This window comes from Pimephales promelas, chromosome 22 (assembly GCF_988280905.1).
Source record: "Pimephales promelas chromosome 22, fPimPro1.hap1.1, whole genome shotgun sequence".
Taxonomy (NCBI): Eukaryota; Metazoa; Chordata; class Actinopteri; order Cypriniformes; family Leuciscidae; genus Pimephales; species Pimephales promelas.
In genome coordinates, this window is record NC_142790.1 from 20,171,531 (window position 1) to 20,191,767 (window position 20,237).

The following is a 20,237-nucleotide window of genomic DNA, read 5'->3' on the forward strand; positions in this document are numbered from 1 at the left end:
TTTGGGTCTATTTTATTTTCAAAACACAGATGATCCAAAACACCTTCAAATCATACTTCTAATAATGAGAAAAGCGAGAGTCAAACAGAACGTGCATTTACACTAATGTCAGCTCAAACAGGCTAAAGGAATATTTGACAGATACAGTAATTACCATAAACACCAGTGGCAACTTGGTAGAATGAAATGTGACAATGCCATCTTCCCATATGTGACAACACTGAAAAACTCTTTGCCACCTAAACTACAAAAAACTGAAAAAGCAACAAATACACCAACAAAAGCTGTCGCTTGCAAGGCTATTACGAACAAACCCCAAGGCACTCAATTTCCATCACAAAGCACTTGGCACTGAGTCACACTGGAGTCATGCGTCATAATGTTCCTTACTGTACGTTAACACAGGATAAATCCACCTGTACAGTCAATGGCATACACTCCTGCATCACAATGTAACCACATACTGTAGTAAATGCATCATTCATAAAATTCAAGGTGCCATTCTGTTTCGCTATCAACATCTTCATGTTAGGGGTTTCTCAAGTGACTGATCTGAACATATAAGTCGCACTCAGGGTCACAGATGCAGCTTGTCTATAAGTCTTTGTGAAGGGAAACACAGAAAGGTGATTTATCAAGTCAAGTCAAGGTTAGGTTAAAGATAGCATGGCTAAGGTAGAGGTCATGAATCTCCAGCATTTTATTACATGGAGGCATTTCTCAACTTGAGCTGGGTGTGTTTCTAATGCACAACAATCACCTTTTCTATGGCTATTCTAAAAGGTGGCGAGCTACATCACAGCTGTGCTAACATTCAAATCAATTGCGAATGTGATATTTTTTTTAAACAACGGCACAATAAAAAGAAGGAAATATTGAGTAACTTAAATTTTAGACAAAATATTGCTGGTTAGAAAATAGTTCCAAACAAATCCAGAGCAGGACCGTCACGCGTCTCTCTGAGGAACAGTAAATTATAGTTTTGAACAACTCATTCAGTATCAGTAATGCTACTGCAGAGACTAACAGTCCATATGAAACATGTATGTTTTATGATTTTCATTAACTGTTGGCAAAGTATAGAAGCGAATTGGTATTATGGGAAAAATCCTGTTGTAAATACAACAAAGATTAATGAAATAGGTTTTACAAGAAAATACTATTTCAGTCTTTCTATTTCACTTTTAATTCAATGTGTTACTTGCTGATTCTTTGTAATTATTTTAGGACTGTCAAACGATTAATCGTGATTAATCGCATCCAAAATAAAAGTTTGTGTTTACATAATACTGTATATGTGGGTGCACTGTGTATAATTATTTTGTATTTAATTATTTTGTAAATATATATAAATCTATATGTATATACATGAACATATTTCTTAAATATATAGCATGTGTGTGTATTTATATATATATATATATATATATATAGTATATAAAATAATTATACACAGTGCACCCATATTTATATTTTGTAAACACAAACTTTTATTTTGGATTCGATTAATCGCGATCAATCGTTTGACAGCCCTAAATTATTTGTAAAATTTCTGAGTGAAAATTATTCAAATTTGTTTATTTTTTTTCAGTATAAAAGTCTTATAATAGTATAAAATAATCTTTTCCATTGACTTGCATTCAAACAGATCTCTTTTGGGCCTTTTAGTGATGGAGGCACTTCGGCTCCCTGAAATAACCCTGATTGGTGAACCGGATCAATCTTAAACCGGTGATTCTTTCATGTCCCTTATTTCACACGGCAGACTCTGTTTCATCTGGAGTCATCTATGTCTCAGTTTTCAATGGTAATGGACCTTACATGACCTCAGACTCAATTATTGCAATATTGAAGCAGTGTTCATTTTGTTGCTACACTGAATAACTGAGGTATTTCAAAAGACATTGTTGGATCTAACTTAAAGGTGTGTATGCAAGTTAGAGCTAACAATGCATCCAACACTGAGTCTTATAAAAATCTCACTCATGTAGAAATCAAAATACCACTGCTTAGCTAAAACTAGCCAAGCACTGCAGTGCATAAGCCGCTTAATGTGTCAAATTGCTGCTACACCCTGCTACAGTAATGTATATCTGAAGATTGACCTCCAATTTCACAGACCCTCCACAGAACTTTTTACAAGCACTGCAGGGTTCTCTATTAACCATCCTTAGGCGACTACTCAAGGGCATCACCTTCCAAAGTCAGAGTGGCACAAGATGCTCTCTGTAAATCAGTGTGCATTTGTATATGTCCATGCTGCAGCGTCGAGAAGTATCTTTTTTGTCCCTGAGCGGACGAGGACGCCACTCGAGTGCACGTTCACATTAAAACAAAGCAGAGAAAAGGCTCCTTGGTGCCTGGGTAATAATGACTGTGTTGAAGAGAAGGTTTTGCACCTAAGCTTTGATCAATAGAAGGGGGAAGGCGAAGGGTAAACCCCTTTATTTTCCGGTGGCAATCCCTTCTTTTCTCCAGTCAGGGGCGGATCTACAGGGGGGCTCTCACGCTAGAGTCTTGGCCCCCCTGCAGCTGCCCCCCTATCTTTGATGATACTTGTAAAAACAACCCGCCACTATGTCCACAAGCTTCTCAAAACAGTCAACTAAACAATACATTTACCAAAAGTGAACAATTTAATTTTTAATTTTAAATGTATTATTAGCCCATGTACCGTATACCCCTGCCACCCTGCCGAGACCTCTTGCCACCCCATGTAAAATTTTCTAGATCCACCACCGTCTCCAGCTCTGCGGGATATGCCGGCAAATCAATAACCCCCATTCAATCACACTCATCTATCTTCATCCCTCAGTCTCCCTTCTTCCTCCATGTTCTCTCGCGCTGCAGATGGCTCATAACTTTGTTTATCGCTCCACATCAGCAACCGTAATGCGATAACGTCTGCCAAAGATTTTCTCACAAAATCCGTGCCAAGTGCCATGGTGTCGCAGCACCGATACAGACAGCACAGCAGTGGCTTCAAATTTAGACAGTTTACTGAGTGCTTTAACCATATTGTTAGCCAAATGATGAATGTAACAATGTTAAAGGATTAGTTCACTTTTGAAAAAACTTTTGATGATAATTTACTCACCCCCATGTAATCCAAGATGTCCATGTCTTTCTTTCCTCAGTCGAAAAGAAATTAAGGTTTTTTGATGAAAACATTCCAGGATTTTTCTCCATATAATGGACTTACATGGGAACCAGACGGTCCAAGGTCCAAACAACAGTTAATAACAGTTTCAGATGCAGCTTCAAATGTCTTTAAACGACACCAGACGATGAATAAGGGTCTTATCATGCGAAACGATTGGTTATTTCAAAACTTATTCCAAAAATGTAACTTTTCTAAGGACAAATGCTAGCCTTGCTCTATTCTGTGAGGCGCGTTTGCAATGTCACGTAATACGTAATTACGTTCAAAAGGTCACGGGCGACGTAGCCGGAAGTACAGAATCAAAATCGTCTGACATCGTTGTTTTGCCTTTTAATTCCTTTTTTGTAAACGGCGTTTGAGTTAGTTTGCACGTTCAACCTATGCGTTCAACTTGTAAACACTCTGGCTACGTCGCCCGTGACCTTTTGAACGTAATTACGTATTACGTGACGTTACAAACGCGCCTCACAGAATAGAGCAAGGCTAGCATTTGTCCTTAGAAAAGTTACATTTTTGGAATAAGTTTTGAAATAACCGATCGTTTCGCATGATAAGACCCTTATTCATCGTCTGGTGTCATGTCGTTTAAAAACATTTGAAGCTTCATCTGAAACTGTTATTAACTGTCGTTTGGACCTTGGGCCGTCTGGTTCCCATGTAAGTCCATTATATGGAGAAAAATACTGGAATGTTTTCATCAAAAACCTTAATTTCTTTCGACTGAGGAAAGAAAGACATGGACATCTTGGATGACATGGGGGTGAGTAAATTATCAGCAAAAGTTTTTTCAAAAGTGAACTAATCCTTTAATAACTTGCTAAAGCACTTTTTGTTTATAATCACACCGTGTCATTGACAGATTTCATATATATGGATCACAACTCCCAAACACCTGTCTAAGATTCTCTTTGAAGCAGATGTTCTCGCCGCCTATTAGTCGTGGGAATAATGGATTTCCCACAAATTTGATAACTTGCATGTTGTGGATAAAAACTGCTCGAGCATGTTTTGACACTTGAGAACAATTCTGACTTTACACTGTTAAATAGGGCTGTCTATAATGTGCTTTGTTTCTCGCTTTTTGGGTTGTACCACGTGCCACCCTTCAGGTGGAATGGTCAAAGACTATTTTTGTTGTTTTGAATAGTTTAGCGTTTCACTCAAGGAAACACTTTGCCCTTCCAAATTCATACAAAAAAAAAAAAACATTTTAGCAGTGCTTCACACACTTGCCGTGGGCCGGGGATGTCTAAAGTTGTTATGAGCTGCAGCACTTGTGGCAGTGTGCGGTTAGCATACCTGTCCTCCCTCATCCCTTCATCTCTAGGGAAGGAACACCACAACAGAACAGAAATAACCTTCATTAGAGTCATAACCTGCTTAAAGCCTATTATCACAGGAAAATACACAAAAATGCAATTAAATAAGCCATTTTCTCAAGAGATCAAGCTGGAATTTTGTCACATGTGAGAACAAGTGCTGTTCAGTGTTTGGGTCATCGGCTATTTGCCTTGCGTTCGCTCATAAATCCAATGGAGCAGAAGGGTTCCTGGTGGGGTAAAAACATTTATTTTCACCATAGAGACATTGATTTTAAACAATAAAATATAATCAATTCAACACAGACCTACTGTGAGCTAAAATATGTTAAAATATGTTATATGCTTATGTAGATCCCACAAATGTGATTTAAAAATATTTCTGTCATGACAACTCTAGACTCTAGGCAAAATAGATTTGATATGCTGCTGCAGAGAGCAAGTACGGACTTGCTACTGCCAATACACTCACAAACATGCTGCTGGAAGCAAGCAAGACATGCTGGTGCTGTACAATGTAGCATACATGAATTACTATAAAGAATGATGTGATTGCAACCAGATTGAGTTAGCCTGCGCCATCTAGAGTTTCATGACAGAACTTTGTATTATTTTAATTAATAAATTTTTTAAAGTACTTGTTTTAAGGACAGAAAACCCAGTAAAGAGGTACTACTATTGAGTTAGGGGCCGTTTACACCGGGCCACTTCATGCGTTTTCTGTGATCGGATAGCTATCCGATCGTTAAAAGACAAGTGTAAATGCCCTCCGAAACGCATACGAGACGGATTTGAATCCGATCGCTCAAACCACATCAGGTGGTGGGGTCTGGGCCGCATTCCAGACAAAACTGGACATAGATCTGGTTGTTGAAACCACATATGTAAATTTTACTCCTCCCAAAAATGCGGGAAAAAATAAACATGTGAGAGCGTGTTATAGGCTCATGTTTATAGGATGATTTCATGTTTATAGTCAGATATGACGACGCTACAGCGATACCTATGCTATCTCACGACCAATCCGTACGAATTCGTACGAGTGATTAAAAAGTGGCTAATTCGTACTAATTCATATGACTTCACTCGTACGAATTTGTATGGTTTGTCCTAACCCACGTGATGGGTAGGTTTAGGGGCGGGAACTCAGTACGAATTCAGTACGAATTCACACGAATTGGCCTCAGTACGAACTCAGTACGAATTCACACGAATTGGCCTATTCGTAAAATATGTACGATGTAGCAAAAACCCACTAATTCGTACGAGTGAGGTCATACGAATTGTTACGAATTAACCACCTCGTAAAATTCGTACGCATTCTCGTGAGATCGGGTTGGCGATATGCAATTTACGCATCACCTCAGATGAGCAGCTGAGCATCTAATCATCAAACCAACGCGCCGAAAATTATCGCAAATCAAAGTGAAAGTACCAATAATTTTGCAACCAAGATCGCAGAAAAAGTGGGTGGTCCCATTTGTGCTCCATTCACACTGAATCACACTTATTCAGACTCAGACAAGAACTCACACTTCATCCATCCATCCATCCATCCATCCATCCATCATTTAACATTATGTGTAGCTTCTACCATTTCCAAGTAGTACCAAGTAGTTTTTCCAACACTAATAGTACGTAGTCATCAGCTCTGCAAAGACTAAAAACACTAAACTGCAACATTGCTAGGCTGCAGTGCCTTTATTAGCCTAACCAAGATCAGCCCCAGCAAACGCCTGCAGAGTGTAGGTGTCACCAGTAATAATTATCCGCTGTCCAGTTTTCCAGGACTCCTGTAAAACTGAGCAGATGAGGAGCCACTTTGCATAATGGCAACATGCGATCAACTCGGTCCAATTAACAGAAGAAATAAATGGAGAAGAAGTTTAGTAATTTTATCAATACCATGGCACATATAAATGACTCCTTTAAAAATAAATAAAGTTTTATAATTGAGTGGTACTGAGAGAATGTGTGAATTTAAAGGAAAACGTGTTTTTTTTTAATGAACAATACAAATGATTCTTTATGGCATCTGTATCTTTATAAACAAAGTTTGAAGAATAAAAAAAGTATTCATATTTAAATGGAGCTGGCACATACCCCAAGTCTTCATTACTATGGTTTTTCACCAGTAGTCAATATTAAATAATGGTGTTTGCTAAGGCAAGCATCACTGTTAGTTTTCTCATTCTTAATAGGTTAGTGACTCCTACTCATTACATACAATTTGTACTATGGACATGAATATGGTGTTCTATTTTTAACACATGCGTAAACACCCAGAACAATGCATAGCAACACATTAAAATCACTGATAGCACCTTAGCTACCACCCAAAACACCCTAGCAACAGCATAGCAACATATTAAAATAACTCAGCACCTTAGCAACCACCCAGAACACCATAGCAACTGCATATCAATGCAGAATCCACCAAATTAATATGTACAAGTCAGAGAGCCAAAAAAGCAGCAAAATATGTTTTTTTCCCCCCCTTTTACATTAAATGTGGAATAAGTGCACTACCATTCAAAAGTTTGGGGTGAATTACACAATATATTGTGAAAAATTATTACCATACAAAATAACACTTATTGTGAACGCAAAGCTGAATTTTCAGCATAATTAATCAAGTCTTCCGATGATCATTTAAAGATCATTCTAATATACTGATTTGGTGCTCAAGAAACATTTATTATTATTATCAATGTTGGAAACACTTGAGCTGCTTATGTATCCACGATATCTTGATAAACAGAAACTTCAAAAGAACAACATTTATTTGAATTTGAAATCTTTTATAACATTATAAAGTTACAGTTTATGCTCCCTGTCATTTTGTTTTATGATCATGCCTGTGTGTTCAGTGCATGTTTTGAGTGAGTGTATCTCTATTATCAGCACGGGGCTTTAGAAACCTCATCCTCTCGAGAAACTATTCAGAATGTATTTTGATGTCTGTAAAAACTGCATAGAGTTCAATGCATCTGGCAGCCAAAGAGCAATCCACATCCTTCCAAAAGCTATTTACTTAGCAAATATATAAACGACAAGTGTATTTCAGCCAGAAATCCCATTCTAAACCAACACAAATACGTGTAAAAAGACTCTGCAAGCCCTTTGTGGTGTGACCCTGTGCAGAGGCCAACTAAATGCATTTACACAGAATCATAATCATGGGAAACAGAGTATCACATGCTAAAATATTAATTATACTTCCCTTATTAATTCAATTGATTTATTTGCACAACCAGTAGACAGAAAAAAAAGATGTGTCTGCAATATAATGACCCAGCAGGATTAGCCTTTGATAAGTCAACTGCTTTAACGTGAAGATTACAAAAGGAATCTCTTTTGGTACAATATGATTTCCTTTTCATTTATGTCATGACCAGTTGTTTACTGAGAAGGCTGAATATGCTTTCACCCCTGATCCAAACATCATGACATGGTCATGACACAAGAGATCAAATTTGCCAGGATCTTTAGAAGTCTTTGTACCATTAAAACATTTTGAAAGTTTCATAGCTTAAAAAATACTCCTCTTTATAAACAAAGCATTTATTTAACCAAGCTCCAAAAACAGCTCGTTTCGATATTTCGGGATCTGTGACGTCACATGGGCAAATACAATTGCAAATGACTGCTTCCAGAGCAAGACGTTAGCAAATACATTGTCGCATAATAGGCTCCGCCCACTTCACTGGATGTGAGCGAAACACAAATAGAACCCATTATAATCACCGACGATGTCTACACTGGATACAGTATACAGATGTACGTCGATTTTCAGACATAGTTCACATACTTAAATCTGTCGACAAATGGACAGATGGAAGACTGAGAGAAAACTGAAATAATAATTAAAAAAAATCCATGTGAAGAACCCTTTAACATCCATGGAACCTTTACATTACACAAAGGTTCTTTATAGTGGACATTTAAAAAAAAAAAAGTTATTTTAAGTATTGTTTACTGAAAGGTTCTTTGGGAAACCTAAAATGTGCTGTGACTGTGAAAAAGGTCCAGTAGGCATGCAAATTCACCTGGGATCCTTCTGAATGCTGTCAATGGAGGGAGAGCGGGCCAGGGTGCCCTCGGGTGGCAGGGTAGGGCCGGACTTGCTGTAGGGAGACTCCACCGATGAGCAGTAGGGCAATGTGCGGTAAGTTTCCGTGTAATTGGCACTGTGACCGGACGCGTAGCCGCCTCTGGGAAACGTCCCTGTGGCATTCTGACTTCCTGTTCGCTGCAAGGGTACGGAGTCAACACCAGGGGAGGACGGGGCTATGACAGGAGAGTAGGGACAAAACAAGAAGTTCAGGACCTGCTCACAAAACTGGTTCACTAGGTCTAGGTGCAGGAACAATGAGAGGACAGCGAGAAGACAAGCAGACAAAGACACGATGATGAAAGAGTGAAAAGGAGGGAGCGGAAAGGAGAGGAAGAGACGGCAGTAATGAGAACGACGGCAATAAAAAGCTCCTTAACAGAAACATATTATACAAGTGAGTTTAAGGCCCGTTCACACCAAGAACAAGAACTTTACAGCTAACTATATTACCGTCCACACAAGTCTTTATCATAACAGTTGTGGTGCGAACACTGCTATTCGTTTACATGTGGAACGATTTTTAGATATTTATCGTCCTTGGTGTGAGCAGGCCTTTATAGACACATTTTATATTTAACAGTAGAAACAGAAGCCCATGTGCTTGCGTAATCTCTAATTTTAGATGAACAATGTGAAAAATGATCATCTCCAAACATGGTGAGACAGGGTGTATGACTGCATCAGAAGCAAACTTCAAAGGTAGATCACTTTAATGCGTATTTGTTTGGTTTTTTACATATTGAGGTGACAGAGTGTATCCATTTCGCTCAATATGAGGGTAATGTGGCAGTCTGTGTCTGCAAGACAGTCACAGTGAGTGTCTCATAAATCTGCAGCAACGATCAATGGCAGGGTTCTGAGTCTTTACCACAACACTGCCAGTGAAGCCGTAAAACAGGACTATTAGTCACCATACACAAAGTGCACCCTGGGACCCTGGGAAAAAAAGGATCAATGTATCTTCTGAGACCATCCATGACTCTTCAGCTTCCTTTAGAGAAAATGTTGCACTCGCTCAGTGTAGGCTAACGATAATTAGACAGAGTTTGAGATTGATGGAGACTGGTTGCAAAAGAAACAAAGAGAGGGAGAAGGAAAGAGAGCTAGAAATAGGGTGAAAGAGGATGGATTGAATTAAGCTACCTGAGCCGGAATATATAAAGGGATGCTGACGGACAGAGATGTCAAGTTCAGTGATCGGACATAAGTTTTCCACATTAACCAAATCAGGTTCATTTTTCATTTCTGCTGGGCACATCAGTGTCAGCATTGAACAAAAGGTTCTTTAAAGTGGAAAAGGTTCTTCAGATTATTAAACATTTCTTCAGATCTGTTAAGAACAGTTTCATTAAAGATTCTTTGGGAAACACAAACATGTTCTTGGTAACACTTTATTTTATAGTGTCTTTGTTACACGTTACATAGTAATTTAGTAATTACAATAAATTGTCCTTAATTACACGCAACACACCCGAATCCAAACCCTAACCCTATAGTGAGTATATAGTTAATTAATACTACTCAGTACACAGGTGGATGATGCTAAATGAGATGTAAATGGGGTCTAAAACATTTTGAGCTTGTCCACTTTCAACCACTTCCAGAGGTAGTTTCTCTGGTATTTTCCAGAGACCACGCTCTTGCTCAAATGGACGCCGCCCCCCTCCGCGTGGGCCTCGGCAAAACATTGAGATAAAGCTTGAGGCCTCAAAGTCTTCCTAGCCCTCTAGAAAAACGACAGTGTGAAAGTCTCACAGCCCTCTATCATAATCCAGAGTTTTGAGAAGATTGGAGAAACTTAATTTTTCGCTCGAAAATGAGTCTCGCCGCGGCCAGACTTCCACCAATACTTTTCGCTCATTCAGTTCCAAAAAATGCGACTGTTCCAGTGTATTTTTCGGTAAACAAGCCAATACCATGGCCCGCTTGCATGCACACAAATGCCGTTTTCCGATAAAGAGTGTAATTTATGTTATTCCGACCTTGGCCGATGGTGTTATGAGTGTAATAAAAATGCCCACAGCCCAGTGTTCATTCCTACACACAAACACAGACCACCACAGTACAGGGCTCGCACATATAAAATCGACTCATGTCGGTTGTGCATTAAATGTAGTGAATGTGCCTACAACCCAGTGCCCACTAACACTACGCACTGCATGGCGCACGGTTTCTATAATATCGAAACCAACTTACATACAGCCCGCCGTGATCGGTGTTTTACACTGTGTTCCCCTAGAGTAAGATATTACGCAGTACGAGAGAACCTCTCATATGAGAACGCAGAGTGTTGTGTACTCGAGACTCGGACTCGGTCTCGAGTCCATATTTTAATGGTCTCGGTCTTGTCATGGACTCTGCATTTTGACTCGGAATTGACTCATACTCGAACATATTAGGACTCGACTTATTCCCAAGTCCACTCGAGTCCCATTCAAAATATGTCATGATTATTGCTGTATGTTTATATTTTTTTAAATTGTTTGACTGAAACATCCAATGACTGCTGACTTTCTTGTGCGAAACTGCCCATGACTTAAGACTATAACGTTCTCGGCGCGCAAATGCAGCAGGACCCAGGTCAGATGTGATGTGGAGCCTCTAGCTCAACTATGTTTTGAAAATGTCTGTCTTCTCATCCAAAATTCAGTTTGCATATAAGAGCCACACAGAATTTGTGTGCAGTAATGTTATGTTAAAGAGCAGTTAATGATAGTAGTAAGTAGTAATAATTTTAAGTCATGATTGTGATGAAATTACCTTTACACCACTATGTGGCTTTTTTTACCATTAAAGTGTACATGATTCCATGGTATATTTGGTTTACTGTTTGAGTATATGATGCCAATTTTATTGTTACCACCAAATATTTTCCATATTCTTAAAGATACCTTTAAGTCTGGTTTCAGACCCAACCTTAGGTTATCCTCTCTGGTCCCGACTCGGACTCGACTGTCTTTGGTCTCGGTCTCGATCCTCTATGGTCTCGGTCTCGACTCAAACTCGACTCCCTTTGGTCTCGGTCTCGACTCGGACTTGACTCTCTTTGGTCTCGACTCGGACTCGACTCGGACTCGACTCTCTTTGGTCTCTGTCTCGACTCGGACTTGATTCTCTTTGGTCTCGGTCTCGACTCGGACTCGACTCTCTTTGGTCTCGGTCTCGACTCGGACTCAATCCTCTATGGTCTCGGTCTCGACTCGAACTCGACTCCCTTTGGTCTCGGTCTCGACTCGGACTTGACTCTCTTTGGTCTCGACTCGGACTCGACTCTCTTTGGTCTCGACTCGGACTCGACTCTCTTTGGTCTCGGTCTCGACTCGGACTCAATCCTCTATGGTCTCGGCCTCGACTCGAACTCGACTCCCTTTGGTCTTGGTCTTGACTCGGACTTGACTCTCTTTGGTCTCGACTCGGATTCGACTCTCTTTGGTCTCGAGTCGGACACGACTCTCTTTGGTCTCGGTCTCGACTCGGACTCGACTCTCTTTGGTCTCGGTCTCGACTCGGACTTGTAACGTCGGTTCTCTCTAGAAGAGGGAACGAGTAATGTGTATCTTTGCCATGCCTGCAACATACTCTGGTTCGCTTCAGCGATCAAAAAACAGATTATATCAGCTCAGAGCTGTATTTATAGGCCCAGGCCACGCCCGTCTCACCACGGGCCTCTCTCAATAGGCTGCTGCAGTTGCTGCAGGACAGCCAATAGGCACACGAGCCGTCTTGCCTATGTCTGCATGCTGCCGCAACGCGTTTTACAATAATTCAAATTAAAGATAATTTTTGGCTTCAAATACGCTTGGGGAAAAAAAGGGTTTTTCCCAAGCGTAAGATATTACGCAGTACTCGTTCCCTCTTCTAGAGGGAACCCAGGTTATGATCTTAACCGAGTACATTTGGCTTTGGATGTGATCAAACTCATTAGTCCAATTGCGAAGACTTCAAATAACTCAAGGTCTCTAACTGGGCTTAGCACTGAAAACCCTAGAGACTTAATTTACAGCTCCAGCCGCATGCAAACACCTTTAGCAGGTGGAAATCTATCTGTAAGTCATTAATTAACTTAGTTAATTAAATTTATGTCTGTAACTGAAAGCAACGTACCCACCTCTGAGCGTCTTTAACGTCACCCGACCTTGAAACATCAGATAGTAAGGTCACACATTGATACAGTTAATGAAGGAAAGAAAAAATATATGCATTGGAATTGCAGCATTATTTTAATAAATACAGTTATTTGAACGTAATCATATAATGCTGCAATTCCAATTGCACATATTTCTTCTTGATGCACTTTTTCAAACAGCAAGTATCCCGCTTATCACAACTGTATATGTAGGCACTCCAGGCCCCTGCAAAGACTTTATCATTATGATGTGTTGCCACTCTGCCACAGCGGCGATGACTCGGGAGAATGACCTTTCGGTGACCTTCAGATTCTATTAGCTTATCAGAAAGAGTGTTAGAACCTTATGCGACCCCACACAGCACTACATGGACAAGGGCTTTCCGCGGCACATCGTGAGATTAAAAGCAAGGACTCACACAAACCCACAGCGCTACACGAGGTGGATAACATCTTGCATAAAATCTCGACAACCGACCCATCTCTCATTCATTATTTGTCATCGGCGATTGTAAACAATGTGAGAGCAGAAAGCAATAACTGGTAAATATCAGACTGCATACTGTATTTTCTGTATAAAATGATAAAATGAACCCATAAACAACAATAAAGCAGGTGTTTATAAACACACAGTAGCCTTTTCATCTTTTTTCCATCTGTGAGATCACTTAACGGTCAGTTCCAGCAGTGACTCAACACATTTCTCTGCAACTTTATGATCCAGTGCCGGTTAATTCGACTACTGTAGAGTCACATACACAGACCCTCTATCATCACGAATAGTTGAGAATAAAACAGTGTATTGCCTGGTAAACACATCTCTCTAGGGACTCATTGAGCGCTCACCACCTCAGCTGAAATGCTGGCAGTTTCTCTTATTCATTTTGCAAAGAGGCTGTTAACGAGGGCAACTAGCCGATAATGTGCTTCAGTGAATCCTGCCATTTCCTGACAACAGCGTTTGACGATGTAATTCTTTAATTAACTCGCATTCTAAGCCTTTTTGCTGCTGTTCTGCTTCCTTTGACACCGTATACAATCTCTTTTCTTAAGCCAGTTTGAAGGACACTTGTGAATAACAGACAATCTGTGCCTTCTCTCTCTGAACCGGATAAAGCAACACGACAACCAATAAACTTTTTTTGTTTTTTTGTTTTTCTGCTCAGAATCACAATACGATACAAAAAATTAAATTGAAATTGAAAAAGATGCATTAAACACATCATGATTTCCACAAAAAATATCAAGCAGCACAACTGTTTTCAATAAATGTTTCTTGAGCAGCAAATCAGCGTATTAAAATGATTTCTGAAGGATCATGTGACACTGAAAATTTGAGTAATGATGCTGACTATTCAGCTTTGCATCACAGGGATAAATTACATTTTAAAATATATTAATAAAAAAAAGTTAAAATTGTAATATAATATTCAGCATTTTGGATCAAATAAATGGTGAGTCTTCTTCCCGAAACCTCTTACTAAAGAAATAGTAATTCAACAATAGTGTATACTAGTAGAGTATACACTATTGTTGAATATGTAGTATACTTACGCGAAAGTGTAAAATATATATATTTTTATCCAGTCAGAATCAAAATATATATGGTTTATCTCAATGTTCCTGGTATCCCGGTTCTAAATTCACCCTGAGGAACTTTTTATTGTGATAAAGCAAGATTTCCTGTAACTGTGGATGTATATCAAGAGCTGGATGTAATTATTTGCATTTGGTGGTTTGACTACGATGGATAACAGGCCGCCGCAGCTGTGGAACAGCGATAGATCGAAGTGCATGTCTGTGTACACAAGAGAAAGATTAACACTGCTGCCTTCTGCCACTGATAACAGCCATGAACCCTCAGCTTTCAGTGCCAGATCACCATCATTATAACACACACTAACACAATGAAAAGTCCTGCTCAAGAATTGATGCTTTTCTGTTTATGTAGCCTATATATATATATACACTCAATTGAGGCTAAAGCATAGGTTTTTTGATTACTTGCTCACTCTTGAGCATCTGGCGTGAGTGATTTCAATGTTACGTCAATGTAAAGATGCATTTACGCGCGTCTAGATAATCCCGCGCCGTGATTGAGGCGTTTAGCCTGGTAGACGCGCGAATGAGGCGAATTGACTACCAAAGATAATTCTACTGTGATGGTTTAACTTTGCAATCAATCCGTGTTTAGCAGAGGCTGATATATTTCCTTCATTTATTTATAGCATGTTTTTTTTGCTGTGCATGATCACAGTTCTGTAAGATTGGAAAACTGGTTAAAGAGAAAATATCTGACCAGTGGCCTCTAAAGACAATGGCATTACTTGCAAATTAACATTTGACCCCCAACCCCCTTCCTCTGAGCATCTCATCTACATTTTCTCTCGCTCTCTCTCAGTCAGTAACACTGAAAACTCACACAAGAATATATATGGTTTTAATGTGAATGTGATAATCTTTAAGGATTGTTTAGTATCATTTTAAAGGTCTGAGGATGACTGGTACAGATGTCTCAGTCCCAAAGACGCAAATCAAAAGAAGAAATATCAGAAGGGTGTGCCTTCGAGTTAACACCTTTTGTCTGAATGCAAATTACAACTAAGCAAATGGTTACCTTCTGGTAAATTTCCAATGGAACTTACATATGAAATGAGGACTGACTACGTATATAAAGAAATGCAATGTTGTCTGTTTTCAGATTAGCCCGTGAGGGGAGTATCACGACGCTCCTCACGTATCCACATGTCAGGTAATATATGCTCTTCTTTGTTCTAGAAACATTTGATGGTTTGCATTGATTATCTTTCAATTGATTATGGAATTGTAATGGTACATTTACCTGACATAATATATTGTTATATTTGATTATTCTAACACACTTTGACTTTGTTTTCATGAGAGTTAAAAAGGAATACATCACACGTCAAACATTAACGTGTATTTAATGATGCACAGATATCATTGATAAACCTTTTTCATTTCATGGAGTCAGATGAAACGAGTTAATACATAAGATTAAATGTTATGCATTTAATTAAAAATCACTTTGCCGTGGGAAACACGGAACACGCGTCAGACCTAATCTTTGGATCGATTTTGTAACCCTTACAGTTCATATGTATGGGGAAAGATAAGCTATTAGAGTAAAAATATTGCGTTAGGCTACTTCATTATGTAATAAGAAAAAAATATTTTTCAAAATTCTTGCAAATGCAGTGATGAAGTTCATGTTCTCATGATTTATTTTTATGAATAAAAATGTTTCAAAACATCCCCCCTCTGTTTTTTTTCTACAAATCGCACCATTTATATATACATACATATATATAACATGTAAATCATGCAATCAACATGCACTGATTGTCATATAAACACCATTTCACACTATATTTAAATAAGAAATATACAAGAACAGTTGAATAAGAAATATACAAGTGTTAAAAATAAAAAGCCACAAGACCTTGACATTAGTATGAATGTGTTTCATTAGAATGAAAGTGCATTCTTCCAACACTGACGCTGAAATGATGTATGAAATACTCTGCACTCTCTTTCAATCTTCTATCTGCCATCTCATGAATCAAACGAACACACACACACCCCATCTAATGTTTTTTAATCTCCTCTTGCAGAGGGGCTTTGAATATTCTATAGGTTTGATAATGGGCTGCTCTTTTAAATTACCTGACCTTTCAGATACGAATCAGAGGATCCAGCATCTCCTTAGCATTGGCATCAGATTCAGTGCTCTGTTACAGTGTGTAATGTGATCATAAACAAACTGCCCTTTCTTCTTTTGCTTGGCCGCGTCTAGCATTTTTTTTTCTCTGCATGATATTACTACCAAAGGTCACTCCCACTCAACAGAAACATAGTAGAGGAATGATTTGCTGCTCTGCCATTTTCGATGCAGGAAAAAAAAGGTGCAACCCAATAAAGCGCTTTACTGTGATATCCGAATGACACTGTCTTGAATGGATTCATCTGTTTGCTCAGAAGTGCGATCTTCAAATGCTAACATTATGCTAACCAAAAATGCAATTAATATTGTGTTTATACTTAACTAAGATGTAATTCAGAAGACTTTCCAATACAGAAATACATGTTATGTGGATGAAATTATGTTGTGCATGTTGTCGATCTGAGATGTTTAGATGCAAATGCGCATCTTCTAAGCAGCAGAAATGCAACTTGCTGGAGTGTTTCATTTTTAATTATAAAACTTTTAGCTCCAATTCTTGATTGTGATTGGACAATAGCTGTCCTTTATTCATGATAAATCACGGCCGCTTCACCCAACAGTTCGATTTCTCACTGCGGAACACTGCAGTTCCTATGTTGTTTTTATTCGGTCAGGGACTATTTTTTTCTAGCGGAGGGAAGGCTTTTATTGATTTTACATCATTAAAGTTGGACTAATATATATATTTTTTTACTTTAATATAATTATTGTGTGGTAACCGTTTTATAAAAGCAATAAGGTACTCAAGGCTTCACGTCGAGCCTAACAACGCCCTTCAGGCGTTACTTATTTATGATACAGCACTGCCTCTCGTACCTTACTTATAAAGTGGATAGTTCTGGTTCTGTATTCTGATTGGTCAAAACATTATTCCAGATAGTATAATATAAATATACTTAAAACTAAAACTTTTATGCAGCAAGGATGCATTAAACTGATCAAAAGTGACAGTAAAGACACTGTCTAAAAAGTTTGAATTTACTATGTAATAAATGATTTTAAAATGAATACAATAAAATGAATCAATAAAAATCAAACAACAATAGTTTCCCTTAATATTTTATTACAAAGTAACTTTTACATAGAGGTAATGCTATATTGTGAATGGGTAAAGTGAGTTGTTAGGCATGTCACATAGTGAGATGCAAACTGCGGTGAACTAAAACTCAGTGTGAAAAATTCTTTAACATCACTTTGGCTTGGACTCACTCATGCAACAATCCCAACAATAACTGATCTGGGGTGCGTTTCCCGAAAGCATCGTTAGCCAACTACAGTATGGTCACAACTTCCGTCGTTACCAATAGAGTTCAATGGAAATTGCGACCAACTTGCGACCATAGTTGGCAAACGATGCTTTTGGGAAACGCACCCCTGGCCTGTTGAAAGATGTCTGGATGCTCCAGAATGAGTCCCACCACACACATGGCATTTCACTCAGAGCTCATGTGTGTGTTAAGGCCTTAAACACATGGCACAACCACAGCACAGGGGCCGTTCTGTCAGTAAATATCATCCGTGTTACGCCTTGCATCCTTGGAGCGAGGCTACAGGACAGTTACAAGGTGATGCTTCCCGTGAATCAAAACGGTGCCTCCATGTCTCACCGCCAGCACCTCAGCCTAAGTTATGAGTGCCATCCATCTTTCCTAGTGTGTTTGTATGTCTCTATGTGAGCGTGTAATTGCTCATTAGCCATGCTTGAGAGGAGCAGAAGCCAGATTCACAGGATGGTATTAAACTGAGCTCACAACTGGTTCAAACTGTTATTGTTCCAGTGATTTACAGACTCAACACAAACACTGCATACAATATGAGCTTTTGAGATCTTAAAATCTTACAGGTGAGGACTGTGGGTTATTTTCTTTTACTATTGCACTGTTACTATTTTCTAACAGTAACAGTGTGTGCAACTCACACATATATATCTACGCTATCTCACGAGCAATTCGTATGAATTCGAATTCGTACGAGTGATTAAAAAGTGGATAATTCGTACTAATTCATACGACCTCACTCGTACGAATTCGTACGATTTGTCCAAACCCATGTGATGGGTAGGTTTAGGGGCAGGGTCAGGAGGAGGTCATTCGTACGAATTCATACGAATTGGCCAATTCGTAAAATATGTACGATTTAGCAAAAACGTACTAATTCGTACAAGTGAGGTCGTACGAATTGTTACGAATTAGCCACCTCGTAAAATTCGTACGAATTCTCGTGAGATCGGGTTGTACATATATATATATACTAAAATAGCTAAAAATATAAATATCACTAAAAGTCTTTGTTGGGCTAATATGTTTTTGAAGCCTTAATCTAGACAAATTTATTCAGTACTTGATTTGCATAAACTCACTTTTTTTCTTTAGAGGAATAGGCTACCTTCTAGCTCTTACTAGTACATATAACATTCTTCAAAGGTATTACTCTCTAAATAATATATTACAGCTCAAGCAAACTTCAAATTGAAAAAGGCATGCTAAAGTAAAATGTTAATGTCTAGCTTCTGCTACCACAAATACCCTGAATATTTATAGGTCATTTAGTTTGTTTGAGCATTTTAGAATAACGTGAATGTGGTGAGCAGGACGGCCGAGGGACGTGAGGCCGGTGGTGCGATTGCTAATGAGCAGCACCTGCGAAGCACACCGGTCTCGCATCTCTCACGAAGGAGCGGAGCCATAAAGGGGGAGCGACGGAGTGGATGAGGGAGAGAGGAACAGGCCTGCTTTTGTTTGTGTTTTATATTTTATTTGGTAAGCCAGCAGTCGTCCGTGAGGGGCTGCTGGCCGGTATTTATGTTTTATTTTGGGTAGCCAGCAGTCGTCCGCGAGGGGCTGCTGGCAGGTAATTTGTTTGTTTATTTTATTTAAATAAAGTTTTATTTTTATTGTCATCCGGTTCCTGCCTCCTTCTTCCCTGAACTTTGTTACAGTGAAAAACCACTGCAAATCAAAACATAAAATAACTCCTATTCATCGACTCCGCATGATCTGCTGTCCAGTAAAAACTCATGAGCAGCTCCCGTTTCTCTTGTGTGTCTGGTAAGGGAAATAAATCAAGAACAGTCAAGGTAGATATATTTTAGGTGCTTCATCTTACATAACATCTGGAACAGACTGCTATATTCAGGTACAAATTAAACGGAGCTCCTCAATTGGGAATTGACTGCTGATCTCCATAAATTATGTATATGTGTTACAGCGAGCAACTAATACATTCTGAAAGCTCAGCAAAAACACAATGTGCCATTATATAAAGCACAGGTTTTAGAAATGTAAGGATGGGATGAAGACCAGCAAGTGAGACGCACATATTCTGGGAAGAGGACGTGTTTTTGTCCAATAAAGATGATTTTGGTGGTGCTTGACAAATTAATTGATTTTATAGCAATCTATAAAGTTGCTGAAATACTCTCCCTTATGTTTCCGCTTCGGTCTCGAGTGTTGCTGTAGACTCTCAAATCAAGGTTTAACCACTGAGCTACAATCAAAGTTCCTTCCTTATATCTGAAGCCACCCAGCAGTTCTCATTGGGGGTATGGTAGCCCATTCTTCTGCATATGACGCAGACTCAAGAATTCTCCTTGTGCGAATCTTCATCTTTTATGTTGAAATTCAGGGAAAAATGCACACTGTTTCAGTACACCGTGTCTTTTTCTGTGAAAAAGCCTGGCCAGTTATACAGGGATGTGAGCAGGAAAGCTCCATCAGCATTTGATAGAGCATTTCCCTCAAGCTCGGGTTAATTCCTCGCTCGGTTCC

At 39.0% G+C, this 20,237-nt stretch overlaps 1 protein-coding gene across 5 annotated transcripts in view; it reads right to left on the minus strand.

The window, feature by feature from the left end:
* ctnnd2a (catenin delta 2a) overlaps positions 1 to 20,237 on the minus strand; it is a 276,192-nt gene that overhangs the window by 101,235 nt on the left and 154,720 nt on the right. For all 5 annotated transcript variants that reach the window (XM_089125770.1, XM_089125769.1, XM_089125768.1 and 2 more), the window contains one exon: positions 8,532 to 8,772. In XM_089125770.1, the coding sequence (XP_088981896.1) occupies positions 8,532 to 8,772 (241 nt within the window). The remainder of the gene's footprint in view (positions 1 to 8,531; positions 8,773 to 20,237) is intronic.